This window comes from Miniopterus schreibersii (assembly GCF_964146895.1).
Source record: "Miniopterus schreibersii genome assembly, chromosome: 2".
Classification (NCBI taxonomy): domain Eukaryota; kingdom Metazoa; phylum Chordata; class Mammalia; order Chiroptera; family Miniopteridae; genus Miniopterus; species Miniopterus schreibersii.
In genome coordinates, this window is record NC_138102.1 from 127,552,235 (window position 1) to 127,568,864 (window position 16,630).

At 41.2% G+C, this 16,630-nt stretch overlaps 1 protein-coding gene across 2 annotated transcripts in view; it reads left to right on the plus strand.

Moving 5' to 3' along the window:
- PTPRB (protein tyrosine phosphatase receptor type B) overlaps nucleotides 1–16,630 on the plus strand; it is a 100,300-nt gene that overhangs the window by 18,970 nt on the left and 64,700 nt on the right. The window contains exons 1-2 of one of the 2 annotated variants that reach the window (XM_081127890.1): nucleotides 4,357–4,580; nucleotides 4,973–5,246. In XM_081127890.1, the coding sequence (XP_080984016.1) occupies nucleotides 4,527–4,580; nucleotides 4,973–5,246 (328 nt within the window). In that variant the 5' untranslated portion in view covers nucleotides 4,357–4,526. Of the gene's footprint in view, nucleotides 1–4,356; nucleotides 4,581–4,972; nucleotides 5,247–16,630 lie in introns of those variants that run through there. The other variant, XM_081127889.1, reaches the window with a different exon arrangement.

The window sequence follows — 16,630 nt, forward strand, 5'->3', positions numbered from 1 at the left end:
AAGACTTTTGTTTGTAACTGAATAGTTCTTTCTCACCAGCCAGAGCAGGAGGGCTTGTTAAAAACAAACAAATGGAAAACTGGTTATTTGCTGCACCTCAAGGTTTCTGATTCCTTGGGTTGTGGCAGGGCCCTAGAATTTACATTTCTAGCAAGTTCTCAGATGATGCTGATGTCACTCTTTTCAAACGATTATCCTAAAGTTACTCCCTCCTTCCCCTTTCTCCATTTCCGCCTTTAATCTTCTCTCCCACGCTGGTCTTTTCCCACCCCTTCCTCTTTCTCTTCAAAAATCAGTCTTCTGGTGTTTTTATTCCTTTGCCCTTCTCTCCTTTTTCCCCCTCTTCTCCATCCAGATGGAATATGTTTAGAAGGACTTGTTTAGAGTATTTATTCTCATAGCATTTACTGTGCAGCTACAAAGATTCATTCATTCATTCAACAAATATTTGTTGAAACTCTACTTTTATGCCGAGCTTTGTGCAAAACGAACAAGACAAAAAAGACTCTGCCCTAAGGGAAGACTCTGCCCCATATGCCCTGGGAAGGCAGATAGTGCACAAACATAGAAATAATTAGACTATTACCAAGTGTCATTAATGTTCTGAATGAAACGGATGGGTTGCTGAGATGAAGAACAATATAAAAGGACACTTTTTCCTTGAGTTCAGAAAGGGCACAGCCCCTTAGAGATGTGTTTAAGCTGAGACCTAAAGCTGGGGAGGAAGATAGCCAAGCAGAGCACCTGCGGAAGAGTGGTCCAAGAGGATGAAACAGCAAGCACAAAGGCCCTGGGGCAGGGAAAAGTGGCTCCTTCGGGATGTCTCCAAAACCTGATCCATAGCCTGGCACACAGCTGGTGCTCGGTCAGTACTGGTTGTGTGAACAAGTGAATTATCTGACCCGGGCACTGAAGCATAGGAAGCCAGCAGGAGAGAGGAGAGAGATGGGCAGAGGCCAGGCCATAAAGGAAACTTTAGGTCATGAGTGAGATGACTGAATTAACCAATCAACTTTACCAATCCACGGTGCTCTTCTCTCATCCCTACACCTAGCACAAACCCTGATCTGAAAGAAATAGCAGTTCTCAAAGTGTGGCCCCTAGACCCCTGATGACCAGTTGTATCATTTGACATCTACATTCTTAATGTGACAAGAGCCACGTTTTCATCCATGAATTCATTATTAATGAATATGTAAATTATAACATTTATTCATTAATTGCGATGGCAATTTGTTTAAAAGGCAGGTGTTTGTTCACTTGTATCTAATCAAAAGAAGCCCCACCCTTCCCCTGCAGTCTGTAAGGTTTCCTACTCTCAAAGAGAAGAGGTGGTAACTTTTCAGGGGTGAAAAGTTACAGAGTCGCTGATCCCAAATTCCTGGAATGCAGTAACTTCTAAAGCAAATGCAGTGTCATTATTATACAGGATAAATCTGTTCTAAAGAACTTGAGGAATTCCAAACAAAGATGAGAACAAAGAAAAAAAATAAATCAATTTATTTACACTTTGTACGGTAGTTTCAAATAAACTTGTAGAAAAGATGGTATCTACCAGCTTTTCCGAATCCTACGTTGCCTTGAATCATTATAATTCTAATTTTTAATATTAATATAAGTGTTTTTAAAAGGAAAAATGCAACAATAATATCCCGAATTTAAACTTTCCCTCATCATTTCATATGTTAATTCTTATGGGTTATTTAGGCCCCACTAACTTTTGGAGCATTCTGTGTGAGCCTTAAAATTCTCAAAAAAGAACTGGAAGTCATACGTTTAGCAAAAAAATGTCTATGACTACTGGTCCTTTCCTTCACTCATTGCTATGATTCTTCATATAATTGATATTTAAATAGATAAAGGGCAATAATACATGATTCTAAATACGTGTCTCTCTTTGCTGGATCAAAAATAAAATAAATGTATATAAAGAAGTCATTCCTTCTTTTTTTGGAAAGAAGTCATTCCTTCTTTTCTGAGTTCCTATTCCCAAGGCATTATTAACAACTCACTGTTAGTAACACAGAACTTGGAAGCATCTAGACTGTGTTGTGAGGAGGCTTTGCCATTGCTTTCTTGGTTAGTCCCCAAATGTTGCCTTTTTGGTCCGTTTTCCTGCACCAAAAGAAGGATTATAAGAAAGGATTGGTACACAGTGTACTGGAAATGAAAATAATTTAAAAATGAACTTATAGGGTACAATAGGTTGCTGGCATGTAGTGTTTTTTTAAAAAGATGCTTGGGAAAACTTGGAGAACATAGGATCTGTTGATTATTTCTTCAAAGAACAGAAGAGCATTTAGTAAATGTGGATGAAAAGATTCCAAACTTGAAGAGCAATTTATGAGAAAATTTTATAAACCTCAGCAGAAAAGGCAAAGATTGGCAGTAGAAGTTGGGAAAGTGCTACCTATGTGAAGGATACATTTTCAAAAGAGCAAAAAAGGTGATTTGGATGCAATTTATAACTAAGCAGCCTAACATTTGTACAGCACATTAGAGTTTGCAATGGTGCTTTAGCATATGTGATCTAGATTTTCTTCGGAATAGCTCTGGGAACCATTTAGAATAGATATTATTCCAGTTTTACAGATGAGGAAAGCACAGTGTCTTCTGAACACAGCAAAAAAAGGAGATGTTGAAAAGAAAGAAAGCTGAAATAAGAGCCCTATAAAGGCTGCGGGAGGCCTGTGGGCTTGCAGTATCTGGGGGAGAGGTGGGTGCCATTTCTGGTGGTGCAGAAAGGCCTGCCAGGCCGTGAAAGCTGTTGAACTTGGGGGCAAAACATGGAGGGCAAATGCTCTTTTCTTTAGTGACCTGAACAGCGAAATAGCAAAGATTCAGTTTTTCCAGAAACACACATATGTTTTAAGTTTGACCTTCTTTGAGTGTTTGCTAACTTGTAAAGTAAAGGAGATTTGAGATCTTTGGTCTGGCTGCAGAGTGAAAGCCCACAAAATCTCTGAAAGAGTAAAAGCTTCATTTTTTTTCATTAAGAGATTAAAAAAAAAAAAGTTTCCAAAAAGAATTGAAATAATTTTTACTTTTTCCCTTTTCCCTGCTTTTCCTCAAAGTAGATACAGTTGATATAGTAACCAATAATACAGCTTTATGTATATATAACCTATTTGGAAAGAAGAGAATATGTCATCTTTTTCATAGAGTTTGCCCTATAGTGTTCTGACTTGAAAATTAAAATGTGAACTCTCATCTCTTTTGGCAGCTGTCAGGGATGGCACCCCCAAAAAGCAATCAGATATTATGAAAGTTGTTGCAACACGATTATCACCTGTTAATTAATTGTACAATTAAACATTTTTGCTCTTTGGTTATTGGTAACTTTTAAAATCCATCTTCAGATACACAATCATTCAGATGCTGAGCTGGTTGCTGTAAAGCATATAGTTAGTCCTGAAAACTACGTAAAATCCTTTTTTTTTTTTTTGGTAATCTGTGGGGGAGCTGAGCCATCAATAGTATCTTCCACAAGCGAGAGTTTATATTTCTTTCTTCTATTCCTTGGACAATTATGGATGCGCAGTGATGAAACTGTTCTGCCTGTGGGTTGAACAATTGGTTGTGACAATGCTTGTTCTTGGTTAGCACCAGTTGCCTAAGATTTCGGGAGGACACGGACCTCTGCACAACAGAAGGGGGAAAGTGAATGGCAGAAAGGCGTAAAGGTCAAGTTGACAATGGCAAAGGTCCTCTGGGGGGGGGGTCTTTTCCCCTCGCTGGTGTCGGGGGGATGCGCACTGGGCCCAATGAATGCTCTGAGGTGAGAAGGGCAAGAGCAGTCTAATAAAAGGCTTCAGGAAAGAGTGTGAACGACCCAGGGAAATCTGCTGTGGTTCAGTTTAGTCCTGGGAAAAAGAGGCCCTGGAGAAAGCAGATGAGGAAGATAGGAAGGAAGACGGGGAGGGGGCTCTGGGTGTGGAGGGAGGCAGGGGCAAGGGTCGGGGCTGGACAGCGAGAGGGCCGAGCGCTGCCCGCGGCTCCGGCGCGGGGCCCAGGGCCGCCGGGTGGGGAAAAGTGAAAGTCGGGGGGGGCAGGGGGAGGAGGAAGCGCAGCTCCGCGGCCCCAGACGGGACCCCCGCCCCGGAGCGGGCGGCGCGGGGCGCGGGGGCGGCGGCTCGGGCCGCCTCGGGCGCCCTTGGCAGCCTCAGGCGTTGGCTCCCGGGGGCTCCCTCCCTCGCCGGCGCATTGTTCCTTTGCCGGGAGACGAGGAAATTGCCTTTTGATTGCGGAAGTCCGCGGACGGGCGAGGCAGCGCGGGTCAGAATGGCAGCGTGGGAAGGGCGGCGCGCAGCCTGCCCCCGCCGCCTCCCGCGCCCGCAGCCCGCCCGGGGCGCCAGCAGCAGGAGCGGCAGCCGCGGCCGCAGCAGCCCCTGCGCGTCGCCCGCCCGCGGGGAAGCGCCCTGCGCCCGCCGGGCGCGCTGAGCGCGCGCAACAGGTGCCCCCCCGCACGCGGCCGTCGGGCCGGGCGTCCCGGGCTGTCGGCGGAGCCGGCTGGGAAGCCGCCCGCGATGCCGAGCCGTGGAGCCGGGCTGGCCTTGTGGACCGCCCTGAGCCTGCTGCAGGTGAGCGGGCGGAGGCGAGGTCGCGGGCCCCGCGTCCCGTCCCTGCCGAGCACCGAACTCCCGCCGCGCTGTCCGGTCTCCTGGGTTATGTTTTGGAGAGAGAGGTGGCCGAGTTTCTTTCTCTCCCTTGGGGAGAAAGATCCTCTTCTGAGCCCCCAGCCAGGCTGTCAAAGGCAAAAAAAAGCCCCCTTCGTTCACCTGCTGCCTGGGGAAGGGGCAGCGCGGAGAGGTTGCCCCCCGCCGCCCCCCGGCCTTTTCTCTGCGCGCTGGGCAGAGGGGCGGGCTGAGGCTGGGGGCGCGCTGAGCGGAGGCGTCGCGGGGAGCTTGCCGTGGCCCTGGCCCTGCGCCGTCCGGGCCGCGGGCGTCAGCCGCCGTCTCTGGTTCCTTTGCAGACCGGACTAGGCGAGCCCGCGAGATGCAACTTCACCGTGACGGAGTCCCGCGTCTCCAGCCGGGCCGCCTCTCTCCAGTGGAGGACTGTGGGGCCGCCCTGCAACTTCAGCCTCGTCTATAACAACGACACGGCTGGGTTTGCGAGGTGCCACCCCGTGAGGATAGACAACGCCACCTATGAGTGTAACCCCAAGGATTTACAAGCGGGGACCAACTATACCTTCAGGATCGTGCCTCTGGATGGAGAAGAGAGAACTGTGGCCTTGCAAACAGGTAAGGGGTGACAGGTGCCGTTGGATGGCCAGGCCGCTCCACGCTGAGCCCTGCCTTATCAAGCTGGTGTTTCAGTTGAGTTCCAGGCATACAAAAAGTAAAGGTAAAAAGGCCTGTGAAGATAAATATCTTCAGGTCTGGCCAGAAGCAGCTTGGTTGACTTCCAGATACTTCCTTACCGCTGAACACAGCGGATTAGCCGCTTCTAGGGGGAAATAAAGCAAAGAGACACTCTGGGCTGTGGAGGGGATTTGGTAAAGTAATGTGGTTTGAGCTTCCAATCCATTAAATTGTCAAGCCCTGGAATAATTTTAAGTAAATGTTTTTAGAATAAATAATGGAAGTGCAATGATTAGGAATATGCCTTTTCTGAACTTAGTTTTCCTTTTGGAACCAGGATATAAAATCTTTAGGAGTAGAAGAGAACCATTCATAGGAGAAAATTTAAAAAGTCCCTTGAAATGAGGGGAAGAAAATTATTTTGTATCATGTGAGTAACTAAAACAGCACCTTATCAGAGAATGTCCTTTGGTTACTCTGCACCTCAAGTCAGTTATTTTCTTTACACGTTTGGTAAACCCTTCCATGCATATATGCATGCTAAGTTTGTCTTTCCTACCTCAGTTTTCTTATCTGTAAAATGAGCGTGGTAGACTTGATCATTTAGGTCCAGGTTCTTACCAAGTGCCAACCACTTAGGTAGGGACTCTCATGCATGTTACCTCATTGATCCCCATGCCACCCCCAGATGTGTTCTAAATTCTCTGATGACTTTGATGTTTTAAGACGTCATTAGTCTTCCTTTTAACATTATCTTTATTTGTTGCAATAATGAAGACCTACTTTCATCTAGAAAGTCAAATTTAACTGAAAAATTACAGAAAATTTTAGAAATGTGTGGTCCTTACTATTCTTTCAAATGCAGCCTGAATAAAGATCACTGCTTCAGCCGCAGTACTTTCAAGAGGTGTGAGAACTTTCTGTTCTCAGGATCAGGAAATGGAAGTGGGTTCATGAAGTGAGTCAATCAAATATTAATTCTCTTATGTTTTCAAAGAAAATTTTAAGTATGCCCATTTACATCACTTGACTTACTTCAGATGAAACTTTTAGATAATTTCTGAGACTTGCAAGAACTTAAATTGAAAAGAGACACCACTTGTTAGACATTTAGTTATATTTTTACATGGAGTCTGAGACACTGAAATCAACCACGTAATTAGAACATTTTACCAAAGTTTAAGCAGCTGGGTTTTTAGTCATAAAGTTGTTGGTTTCTTGATATGTGAACATAGCCTTCTGATCACTCAGACTGCTAAGACATACTGTGAAATTTATGGCAGCTTTCAGATGTGTTCATTACATTTGATAAGGTGTCTGTGTTGCCTGGAACACATGATTTTTAAAAACAGGTGAGCCTTCAGAAGCTTATGGTAGAAAGGATGGAGGCATTCATATGCCAGAATAGTTATTTAATCCATAGGTTTTACTTTTTGAAAACATACACGTACAAAAAATGTTGATGGAAAAGGACTTTGTGTGGGTGTTACTAGTTAGAATGCCCTTTGAGTTTAATTATGAAAGTAGGTGTTTCAAGTCCAGAGACACTTGTGAAATGTAAGAAATATTTGCATTTTATTAACTGTTGAGTTTTTTTAAAAAAAGACTTCATCGGCATTCACAATGGGTTGGCCTTCAGGTTCTCATCATTTTTCTTAAAGAGTCACTTTTACAGTACCACAGATACACGTTACACTGCAAATTTTACTAGCTCCGTGATAAATGTGAAGAGTGAAACTTGCAGGTGATGTTTGTAAAATGATAATTTTTTCACACTTATGTGTATGATGGTATAACCCTTCTTAAGATTCTCTACATTTTACAAATAATTTTATTTAAGTAAACTTTTTTTAAACTTAAGATTTAAAATCATTTTTCAGGAAGGATTATTTTGGTTGGTTGTTGATTTTTTGTTAATAGTACCTTCTATATTTTAAGGAAATGTGTGGATTTTTTTTTTTAAGAGAAAGAACCAGTATTCCTTTATATTAATTGCTAAGCTACAGAGATGAGATCTACAAATTATATTTTCGTGTATTAAAACAGGACCAACTAGTGGTATAATATTAACTTTGAGATATAATTTCAAACAGAAAAGTCATTCAAAGTGTATTGTGCTTTTTTTATGCCAATTTGCCTGTCTTGTTGGTCTGGAATAAAACAGTGAGAACAAGACATGATCTGGCTTGAGATAGAGCAATTGCTTAGATCATCTCTCCAAGTGTGATTTGTCTGATTGTTTTTCCTAATACATTTTCTAAAACAACTAGTTATTTTGATGTCATGTAGACATGACCTTAAAGATCAAAATTTTAACTAAATGGGAACTATTTCAACAACAACCAATTTTCACCCCAGCTTTTAAATCTGAATTGGAAAACATATGTATTCAAATTCAGTTCATCAACCATTTACTGAGCATGGATACTGCAGTGAAAGACGCCAGTTAGCAATTGGTGAGTTTATAAAGATGACAAACAATATATGGTCCCTGCCCTTGCAGTCCTGTGCAGAGGTGAGAGAAGGTCATGATGAAGGCGGTGACAGAACTTTACCACATCTTCCCTGTGTGAAGACCTTGACCTGCCTCCTGTATGTCATTCTTTCATAACCATAGAGAAGACATGGGACAGTTCTCAGGTTTCTTTGACTACTAAATCATCCATGCAACAACCATAATAAATTGAAAGCCAAATTATTTAGTTGTGACTAAAAATAATTTGAAAGAATTGTTGAGTTGTGGTTTCATCAGAAATCAGGTATGAAGGTAGCAGATATTGAAGAACTCAGTACTTTTGCAATACTGTGTCCTCAGTTTAGAGCAGAAGCTGAGAACTGGTAGCCCCTAAGGGTGTGTAAGTGTCTAAATAATAGATATGTTTTATTTGGGTCATGCCAGGGTGGTGAAGAATTTAGTTTCACCAGCATTAAAAAATGGAAAATTTACATAAAAACCAGACTTAGGGATTCTCTTAAAATATTGGAAGATTTGGTAAAACTGGGCCACCAGCATGCCTAGAACTCTCTAGAACTGACTTGTGGTTTCTCTCCTTTTAGACACCAATTCATTTGACCACTTCATATTTCCTTACTTGATTATATCCCAAGGACATTTGAGTTTGTTTAAATTAAACTTTTTAGTCTTCATTTAGAACTTTTGGGGGGCTTTTAGCTTCTTATCAATAAGAAGTAGTTCTTTAGCACCTAAAATGGCATCTAGTACATGGTACATGTTCAATAAATATTGATTAAATGGATGGGTAGATGAATGAATGAATGAATGAATGAATGAAGAGATGAATAATTGGATCTATGCATGAATTGATAGATAGATGGGCAGACAAGTAAATATGAATGAAACAAATGAATATGTTAGTGGGAAAATGTACATATACCATGACTATGGCCTGTTCTCCTTGGGTTATGGGTAAGTTATGGAGTCCAGGGAAGTAGTCTGGTGGTAGGAACTTCACCTATAGGAAGAATACTTAGTGGCATACACCTTCTTGTTAGTTTCACCAGCTTATTAATGAGAAAAAAAATTCAGCACTTTTAATATGGTTAATTCCTTTGTCTTTAATAAAAGAAAAATTTTAGAAGCTGTAATTACCAAGTCATCATATCAGCGATTATTTCCACTTCAAAGTGTTGCTTATGGTACTAGTTTACTAGGGCTTCCATAGCAAAACACCACAATCTGAGTGGCTTAAACAACAGAAATTTATTTTCTTACAATTCTGGAGGCTAAAAGTCCCAGGTCAAGTTGTCAGCAAGTTTCTTCTGAGGCTTCTCTGATTGGCTTGCAGGTGGCCACCTTCTCACTATGTCCACGCATGGTGTCCCTCTGTCTGTGTTGTCTGCATCCTAATCTCCTCTTCTTATCAGGACACCAGTCATATTGGATTGGGCTCCTCCTAAAGATCCCATTTTAACTTTATTAACCACTTTAAAGGCCTTATCTCCTAATACAGTCACATTCTGGAGTATTGGGGGTTAGAGCTTCAACATATGAATTTTAGAGGGACACAAGTCAGCCCATAACACGTGTATAGCTTTAAACACGGGCCATGATTTCTCAATAGTGTCTGTAAGCTATTTGCATCAAAATCTCTTGCAGAGCTGGTTGTAAAGGCATATTCTTGGCTTCTACCCAACATGTAATGAATTTAGAAAGAGTGGATCCTAGGGTATCTGATTTTAAAGAAATATCAAAGTGCACACAAGTTCAAAAGCTATTGAAATAGTTTTCATATTTTTCATTGGCATTAAAATTTTGGTACCATTCCTTTTTATGCATGATCAAATCTATATAGATCAAATAAATATTATACTGACCACATATTGTTTAGTTTTATCCCCAGGGCAGTCCTGTGGAGGGAGTATTGTGAAGGCACAGGTTGCATATGAGATAAGAGTTGAATTCTGAAAGCTGCCGCCTCCATCACTTACTAGCTCAGTTGCCTTGGGCAAGTTATTGCTCTCTCCAAGCCTGTTTCCTAATCTATAACATGGGGATGACAATAAAAATACTGCCTACTTCATAGGGTCTTTTGAGGTTTTAAGTGGTTCATATGTAAATTCTGGAACAGTTTTTGTCATATACTAAGTGTGCAGTAAATTTACTATTATTACTTTCTGGTTGGAGATGAAGTTTGATATTTTTAAGAATTAACAGATCACAAATCCACACAGCTAATATGGGAAAAGCGTAGAACTTGAACCCTGCTTTACTGCATCCAACTCCAGTTCTTTCCACTACTCTGCAGAAAGGACATAATTTTTAATACGGTATTAGTTCTTTCAAATCACTATGTAATACTTTGTTATTACTTTTCAAGGAGGAAAAAATATATTACAAAATAAATGTGAGTGTGTGTGTGTGTGTGTGTAGCCTACACAAGGGTGGGATAATGATTAGATGTGTTATGGTGTGAAGAACTTATAAATTATAAGCAGCTCTTGATTTTCAGTTGTGTTGAACTCTTGGTGAAGGACTTCAGTGTTGAGCCACCTGCCATTTGCAGCCTGTTGCAGGACTTCTGAGGTCAGGCTGAGCTACGAACATGGAATGAACCAACCTAGTGCTCTGAGCTTGATCTTCTGTGTACTTAGGAAGCTTTCTCCATCAGTCTGACTTTCGTTGGTGGACATGGCATTCTACAGGTTGGCAAGAAATAAATAAAATCTAATTTGTCCAGACAGAATGAGAGGAGAACAAAGAAAAACAGTTTCACCTTCCATTCCCAAACACCAATTTGGTGGAATCCCCCAGGAGGATTAGAGAATAATTCTGACTTCTTCCCAACCTTGTAGGAGAAATCAAATCCATTCTGTATGTGTGGTTTTTTTGTTTGTTTGTTTTAAATATATCTTTATTGATTTCAGAGAGAGGGAGAGGGGGAGAGAGAGACAGAAACATCAATGATGAGAGAGTCATTAATCGGCTGCAGCCTGCAACCCGGGCATGTGCCCTGACCGGGAATCGAACCCTGATCACCTGGATCCTAGGTCGAAGTTCAACCGCTGAGCCATGCCTGGCTGGGCCATTCTATATGTTTAAATATATGTAGATGAATATGATTATATGCCCCTAAACATGTAATATGCGACTAAAATTAACATGGTAGCTGTGCGTTATGTGCTGTTGAGTCACCTCTGGCTCCTAGTGACTATGAATGAATGATGTCCACACCGTCCTGACCTCACAACCCTGTCAGCTGCTGGAGACTCATGCCTACGGCTTCTGTTAGGGAGTCAGTCCACCTTGCATTTGGTCTTCCTCTTTTCCTGTTCCCTATACACATAGATTTCCAGGGATTTTTGTTTTTAATTTTGTTTTTTTCTTTTATATGGAAAATTTCAGACAAATAAAAAAGTAAACAGACTAGAATAATGGACTGCCTTATACTCATCATGTCTTGAACAGTTATAAACTGATAACCGCCCTTTCCCCTTCCCCATATCATTTTGATGCAATCCAAGTCATCATTTAATTTCATTTATAAATATTTCAGTATGCATTTCTGAAAGATAAGATGATGATGATGATGATGATTTTTAGAGAGAGTGGAAGGGGAGAAAGGAGGAGGGGGTAAAGAGAGAGGTAAAGACAGAAACATCGATGTGAAAGAAACACATCAATTGGTTGCCTCCCCCACGCACGCATCCTGACGGGGCCGATAGCGAACCTGCAACCCGGGTACGTGCCTTTGACCGGGAATCCAACCCAAGACCCTTGGGTGCACGAGCCGACGCTCTAACCACTGAGAACACTGGCCAGAGAGATAAGATTATTTTTTAACACAACCACAGTATCATTATCAGAATTAACATTAACAGTAATTTCTTAATATCTAGATGTCCAGGTTTGAAAGCACCCAGAAAGTGGCAGCTCATGAATTTCTACATAAGAGACAATCTGATTGGAAGAGGAGACCAAGGGACTTCTCTTTATACTGCATTTATGAAGCACTTAGATAATATTGAGAAAGCCTCAATTGTTAATACCTAGAACTTGGAGGGGGGCTGCTGAAGGATCTCGTGGAGATGAGAGGGTTAACGGCTCCATCAGTTGTCAGTGTGCCCACAGTGCTCACACTAATACGCAGTAGAGGTGAGCTTTTCCATGCTTTAGTTTAACTTCTCTTTCACTCTGCTATGCCCTTTCTTCTCTCTGATTTCTAAGTCCTACTTGACCTTCCAAACTTGCTAACGTTCGTTTCCTTCACGAAGCCCACCTTTGAGACCTTAGCCCTTGGCTGTGGTTTTCTATTTGCATATTTAGCATGCATGCCCACCCGTGTTACTCTTAACAGCAGCAACATTTATCCCAGCTGCCGTTCACTGAGAGCCCAGCATGAGTCAGGCTGCACTTAACGCTGTACCTCCTCTACCTCTTAGCGCTTAGAACCCTGTGAAGTGTTGGTCCCACTTTATAGGTTGGAAACTGAGCGTCAGCGAAGGGAAGCAGCTTGCCTAAAGTCGCCTTCGTAACTGACAGTGTTGGGATTTGAACCCAGGTTTTGTCTGACATCGGAAGTCGGCCTCCCTGATAATGCACCTTTTGTTTGCCTTTTTCACAAAGGTGTTTACTGCCTGAGTAGACTGAACTCCCAGAGGGTGGACCATCTGCTAATTACATACCTAGAGACAAGTATGGTGACCCGGAAAATAATGGGGCATCCTGCTGCTGCTGTTCATGATGATGCAAATAATTGTCAAAACTGCTTTGTTTTCCCTTTCAGGGTTGTTAATCTTTGAAAGTTCCTTCTTACTTGAACTATAGGCCTGGTGTATTAAAGTGATAAATCAAATGCATGGTAACCTGATGTATTAGCATAACATGGGACATCATCTTAAAATAAGTCAGAAAGCAGACTAGGCAAACTGCAACAATCACAGAGTAAAAGAGACATATTTAATTAACCGGAGACTGTGAGCAATTGTTTTTTTTTCTTTGTTCTTCTGTGGGGCAAAAGCCACAAATCATCCGTTGGTGCAGGTTTTCAAAACTGAGAGAGCCTAGTAAACTCTCAGATCTTACACAGATACACTGTGGTGCTATTTTGACTTCAAGAAGAGCGTTTGGTATTAACCCATGGATTGCTCTTGTTGTAAGGTTGAATTTATTTCCAAGAGGAATACTATCATTTTGAATTCTAAACATTCTGGAAATTCCTGTATCGATAGATAATAATGTCTTAATAGCCATACAAAAGAATTTTTAAAGAAAATATTATTTTCATTATATATACATATGAGTTTCTCCCTCTTCTTAAGTCACATTTTTAAAAAAGGAAAAAAGGAAGAATCCATTTTGGTTCAAGAATTTAGCTAAACTTTTCCTCTGAGAACAGAAAAATTGGGTTGACATCAAGTCAACTTATGAAATTCTAGGGCTTCCTGATACTGGCAGATTCACTGAAATATGGCAGATGAGTATGGCCAAACTTTGCATTTGGCATTCAGGTCTGTCTGGAACTAAGAAGCACAAAGATATCTTAAAATTTATGGCTAATGATAAATTTTAATGTATTGCTTGAGATTAAATTATTGATCTATGGTTTTCAACAGTTCTCATCATTTATAACACTTCACTGGTTACTGTATGTACGAGAATTATGAGTGGAAAAAAACAAAAAGGCTCTACTGCACACATATGTGCATTGATACCTCTAGCCGTCGGGGTTCTTTAATTACATATGATTTATCATATGACCAGAAGATTACAGACATTTTAAAAATCTCTCTCTCCCTCTCTATATATGTGTGTGTGTGTGTGTATGAAATTAGCATCCCTGATAGAAGTATCTAATTTGTTTCTAATAAAATATTGAAAACTTTTTTTTTTTAAATATATCTTTGTTGATTTCAGAGAGAGGAAAGGAGAGGGTGAGAGAGAGATAGAAACATCAATGATGAGAGTCATTGATCGAGCCCACAACTCGAGCATGTGCCCTGACCGGGAATCGAACCCTGATCACCTGGATCCTAGGTTGGCGTTAAACCGCTGAGCCACGCCCAGCCGGGCTGAAAACTTTTTTTTTTTTAATACAGCAGAGCTTTCATTGGACTTAGATTGAAAAGATGTCTGAAAACGAACTTTGCCATGCATAGCAATAGTGGACAGCTGCCAGCAAAGGACTTTATCACAGCATAAATGGGGTTTTAAGTGTTTGTTTAAAGGGCTTTATCACAGCATAAATGGGGTTTTAAGTGTTTGTTTCCAGTGCAGGTTCTCGCAGCCCAGGCACTTCCCAGTCTCATTGTTCCTTTGTTCCAGCGGATGTACAAAGGATTGGCTGTTTTGTTTTCTGGCTCAGAGAGATTAGATAAAGTCTGCATCTGAACTTCACCCTCTAGGCACCGAACCTTAAAATTCATTTTCTGTAGCTCCTAATTTTGCAGATTATATATGTTTAGATTATAACTGACCATAACATGATTTCCTTTGGCCTTGACCTGGCTCAGCTGTAGATGGTAGATGCAGGTGTCAGTACAGCATTGGTCTCATTTGAACTATCACTGGAAAGCAGCTGTCCCTGTCATCCTTGTCCTTAAAATGCCCCTTCAGCAAAAACGCGTCACCTCTGTTGGCTATGACAAGGCTGTTCTTGAGTTTTGTTGGCTATTAGAATTTTATGGTAGTGCAGTGCCTATCTCTGCCAGGCAACAAGGACATTTTCTGTGAGGGAAAATTATGTTCTTTCCTTTTATTATGACGTCCTTAATTATAGACTATTATGTAAGATAGAAAAGTTAAATAATATTGCCAGGGGGAAAAAAAACTACTGTTTTTCCTCCAGAGCTTAAAAATGCAAACCACCTTGGGAATTTTTATTTTATTTTATCTTAAGGGTTAAAAACTTAGTTCAGGGGAATAAACTGATAAGATTTTTGATCATAGTTTTTAATGAAGAAAGCGATTATCACTTTAGTTTTAAAAAATTGTATTCTACTTTTGCCTCCGTTTTGTCAGTGATTCAGAGAAAATTTTCTTTATGATCAAGTAGACAGAATAAATTTCTATTGCTTAGTGCTCACTGTATGCCAGGTAGTCTTCTCTATCGTTGTTACTCCTCAAAATGTAGGGACTCCTCCGAGAATGTAGGGACTGTTATACTCCCCAGACAGATGGGAGAACCGAGGCTGAGCCCGGGGAAGTAACTTGCCCAAAGTCTTATGACTGATAGCACAGTGAAGCCAAGATTTGAACTGACTTCTGTCTGACTCCAGAGCCCACGCTCTCTGCAACTACATCTTCCTACTTCTATGACAAGATCTTCTCCTGATTATAGGAGTAACAATAATACTGCCTAACACTGAACACTTACTGTGTACCAGACACCGTTCTGAGCGCTCCAGATAAAATACTCAATTTAATCTTCATAGCAATTCTACTAAAATGATAGTGCTATCATCAGCATGGCATAGATGAGACAGCTGAGGCACAGGGAGGTTAAGGAATTGCCCTGAGTGCACAGCTACACAGCCGGGGAGCTGGGTTCAAGCCCCGGTCATCAGGCCCCAGAGCCTGCGCTCTCAGGCGAACCTGTGTAGTGCTGGGCTGTAAGCCACACGGCCTTGTCCTCCAAGCTCACCTGTGCTTTTGGCTTTTAAAGTAACTGCTGCCTCGGCTTACTTGTCAGCTAGCATGTATGTTATTATTAATTGTTGACATTATAAAATGTTCTGTGGCTTATTTAATTTTTGCAGTGTAATGTGCTCATATAAAATCACAGCCAGAAACACAAACAAAGCCGTTAGATGGATCATTGGCTGAGTTTCGCCTGTGTATGCTGTCTCTAGGTGACCCAGAGATAGTCTTACGAACTGCCAGGTCGTAAATGCCGTTTGAACATAGAGTAAGATTACTTTGTTCTTATTTGTATTAATATTAGTGTCACAAACAAACGCTGTTTGAAAACATACACTGTTCTATGAACATTCCAGAATTCCTATAGTCATTTTGTGAGAAAACTCTCATTTACTAAGAAGTGGATAAGACCTGAGATCTCTATAACCATGCCACTAAAACATCTGACCTGGCTATTGAAATTTAGTTTTCACTGTCTTAATCCCACTTTCTAGACCAAGAAGCATGTTGGATTTCTGAAAATTACTCAGATGTAAATGTCTCTCAGTGCTTCTCCTCCCAGCGTTTAGGGTAGAGAGAAGTCTCATTTCTCAGGTGGGCTCACTGCCCTTGGAATTGCTGCTCACTGAATGCTGTTGACTTAGTTCCCAACCTGGGGACATGCCCTTCATCCTGTTTCAAGTTCCACAGTGAAGACTGAATACATAGGAAATGGGACTTCTCTGACTGACCCACGGTTTTGAGCATTGAAACTAAGCCATTTTCACCTGCTCTGGGGGCCCCAGCAGCTCCAAAATGGCCCGGAAGTCAAGTTTTGAAAATTTAGTTACATAGGAAATCCCAGCTCTGGGGAGAATTCATTTTGGTGAGCAAACCTAGCCTAGGCTCGTAATCGGGTCTGTATCTTTTGTGGTTTTCTGATATCTAAAAACGACTGGAAGTTATCTATACTTAGCCATGAGAACCCACAACCTAAAAGAGAAAAAGTTCAGTACAAATTTCAAAATTATTTAATATTTGTATTTTCTATTGATTTTCAACATCTATCCAGGCATAGCTTGGATGTTTGTCAATGTGCTGAACTTGGAAGCCAAAGAAAACATCACCTTACTTGGAATTCCAAGCTCAGAGTTGTCTTAACAAAAAAGTTTTCTTAGAAAAAGGAGTTTATATGACTAGTAGCTGAGTGGGTTTCTTTTTTAAATGAAATGGTAAGTTTCAAAGTGGA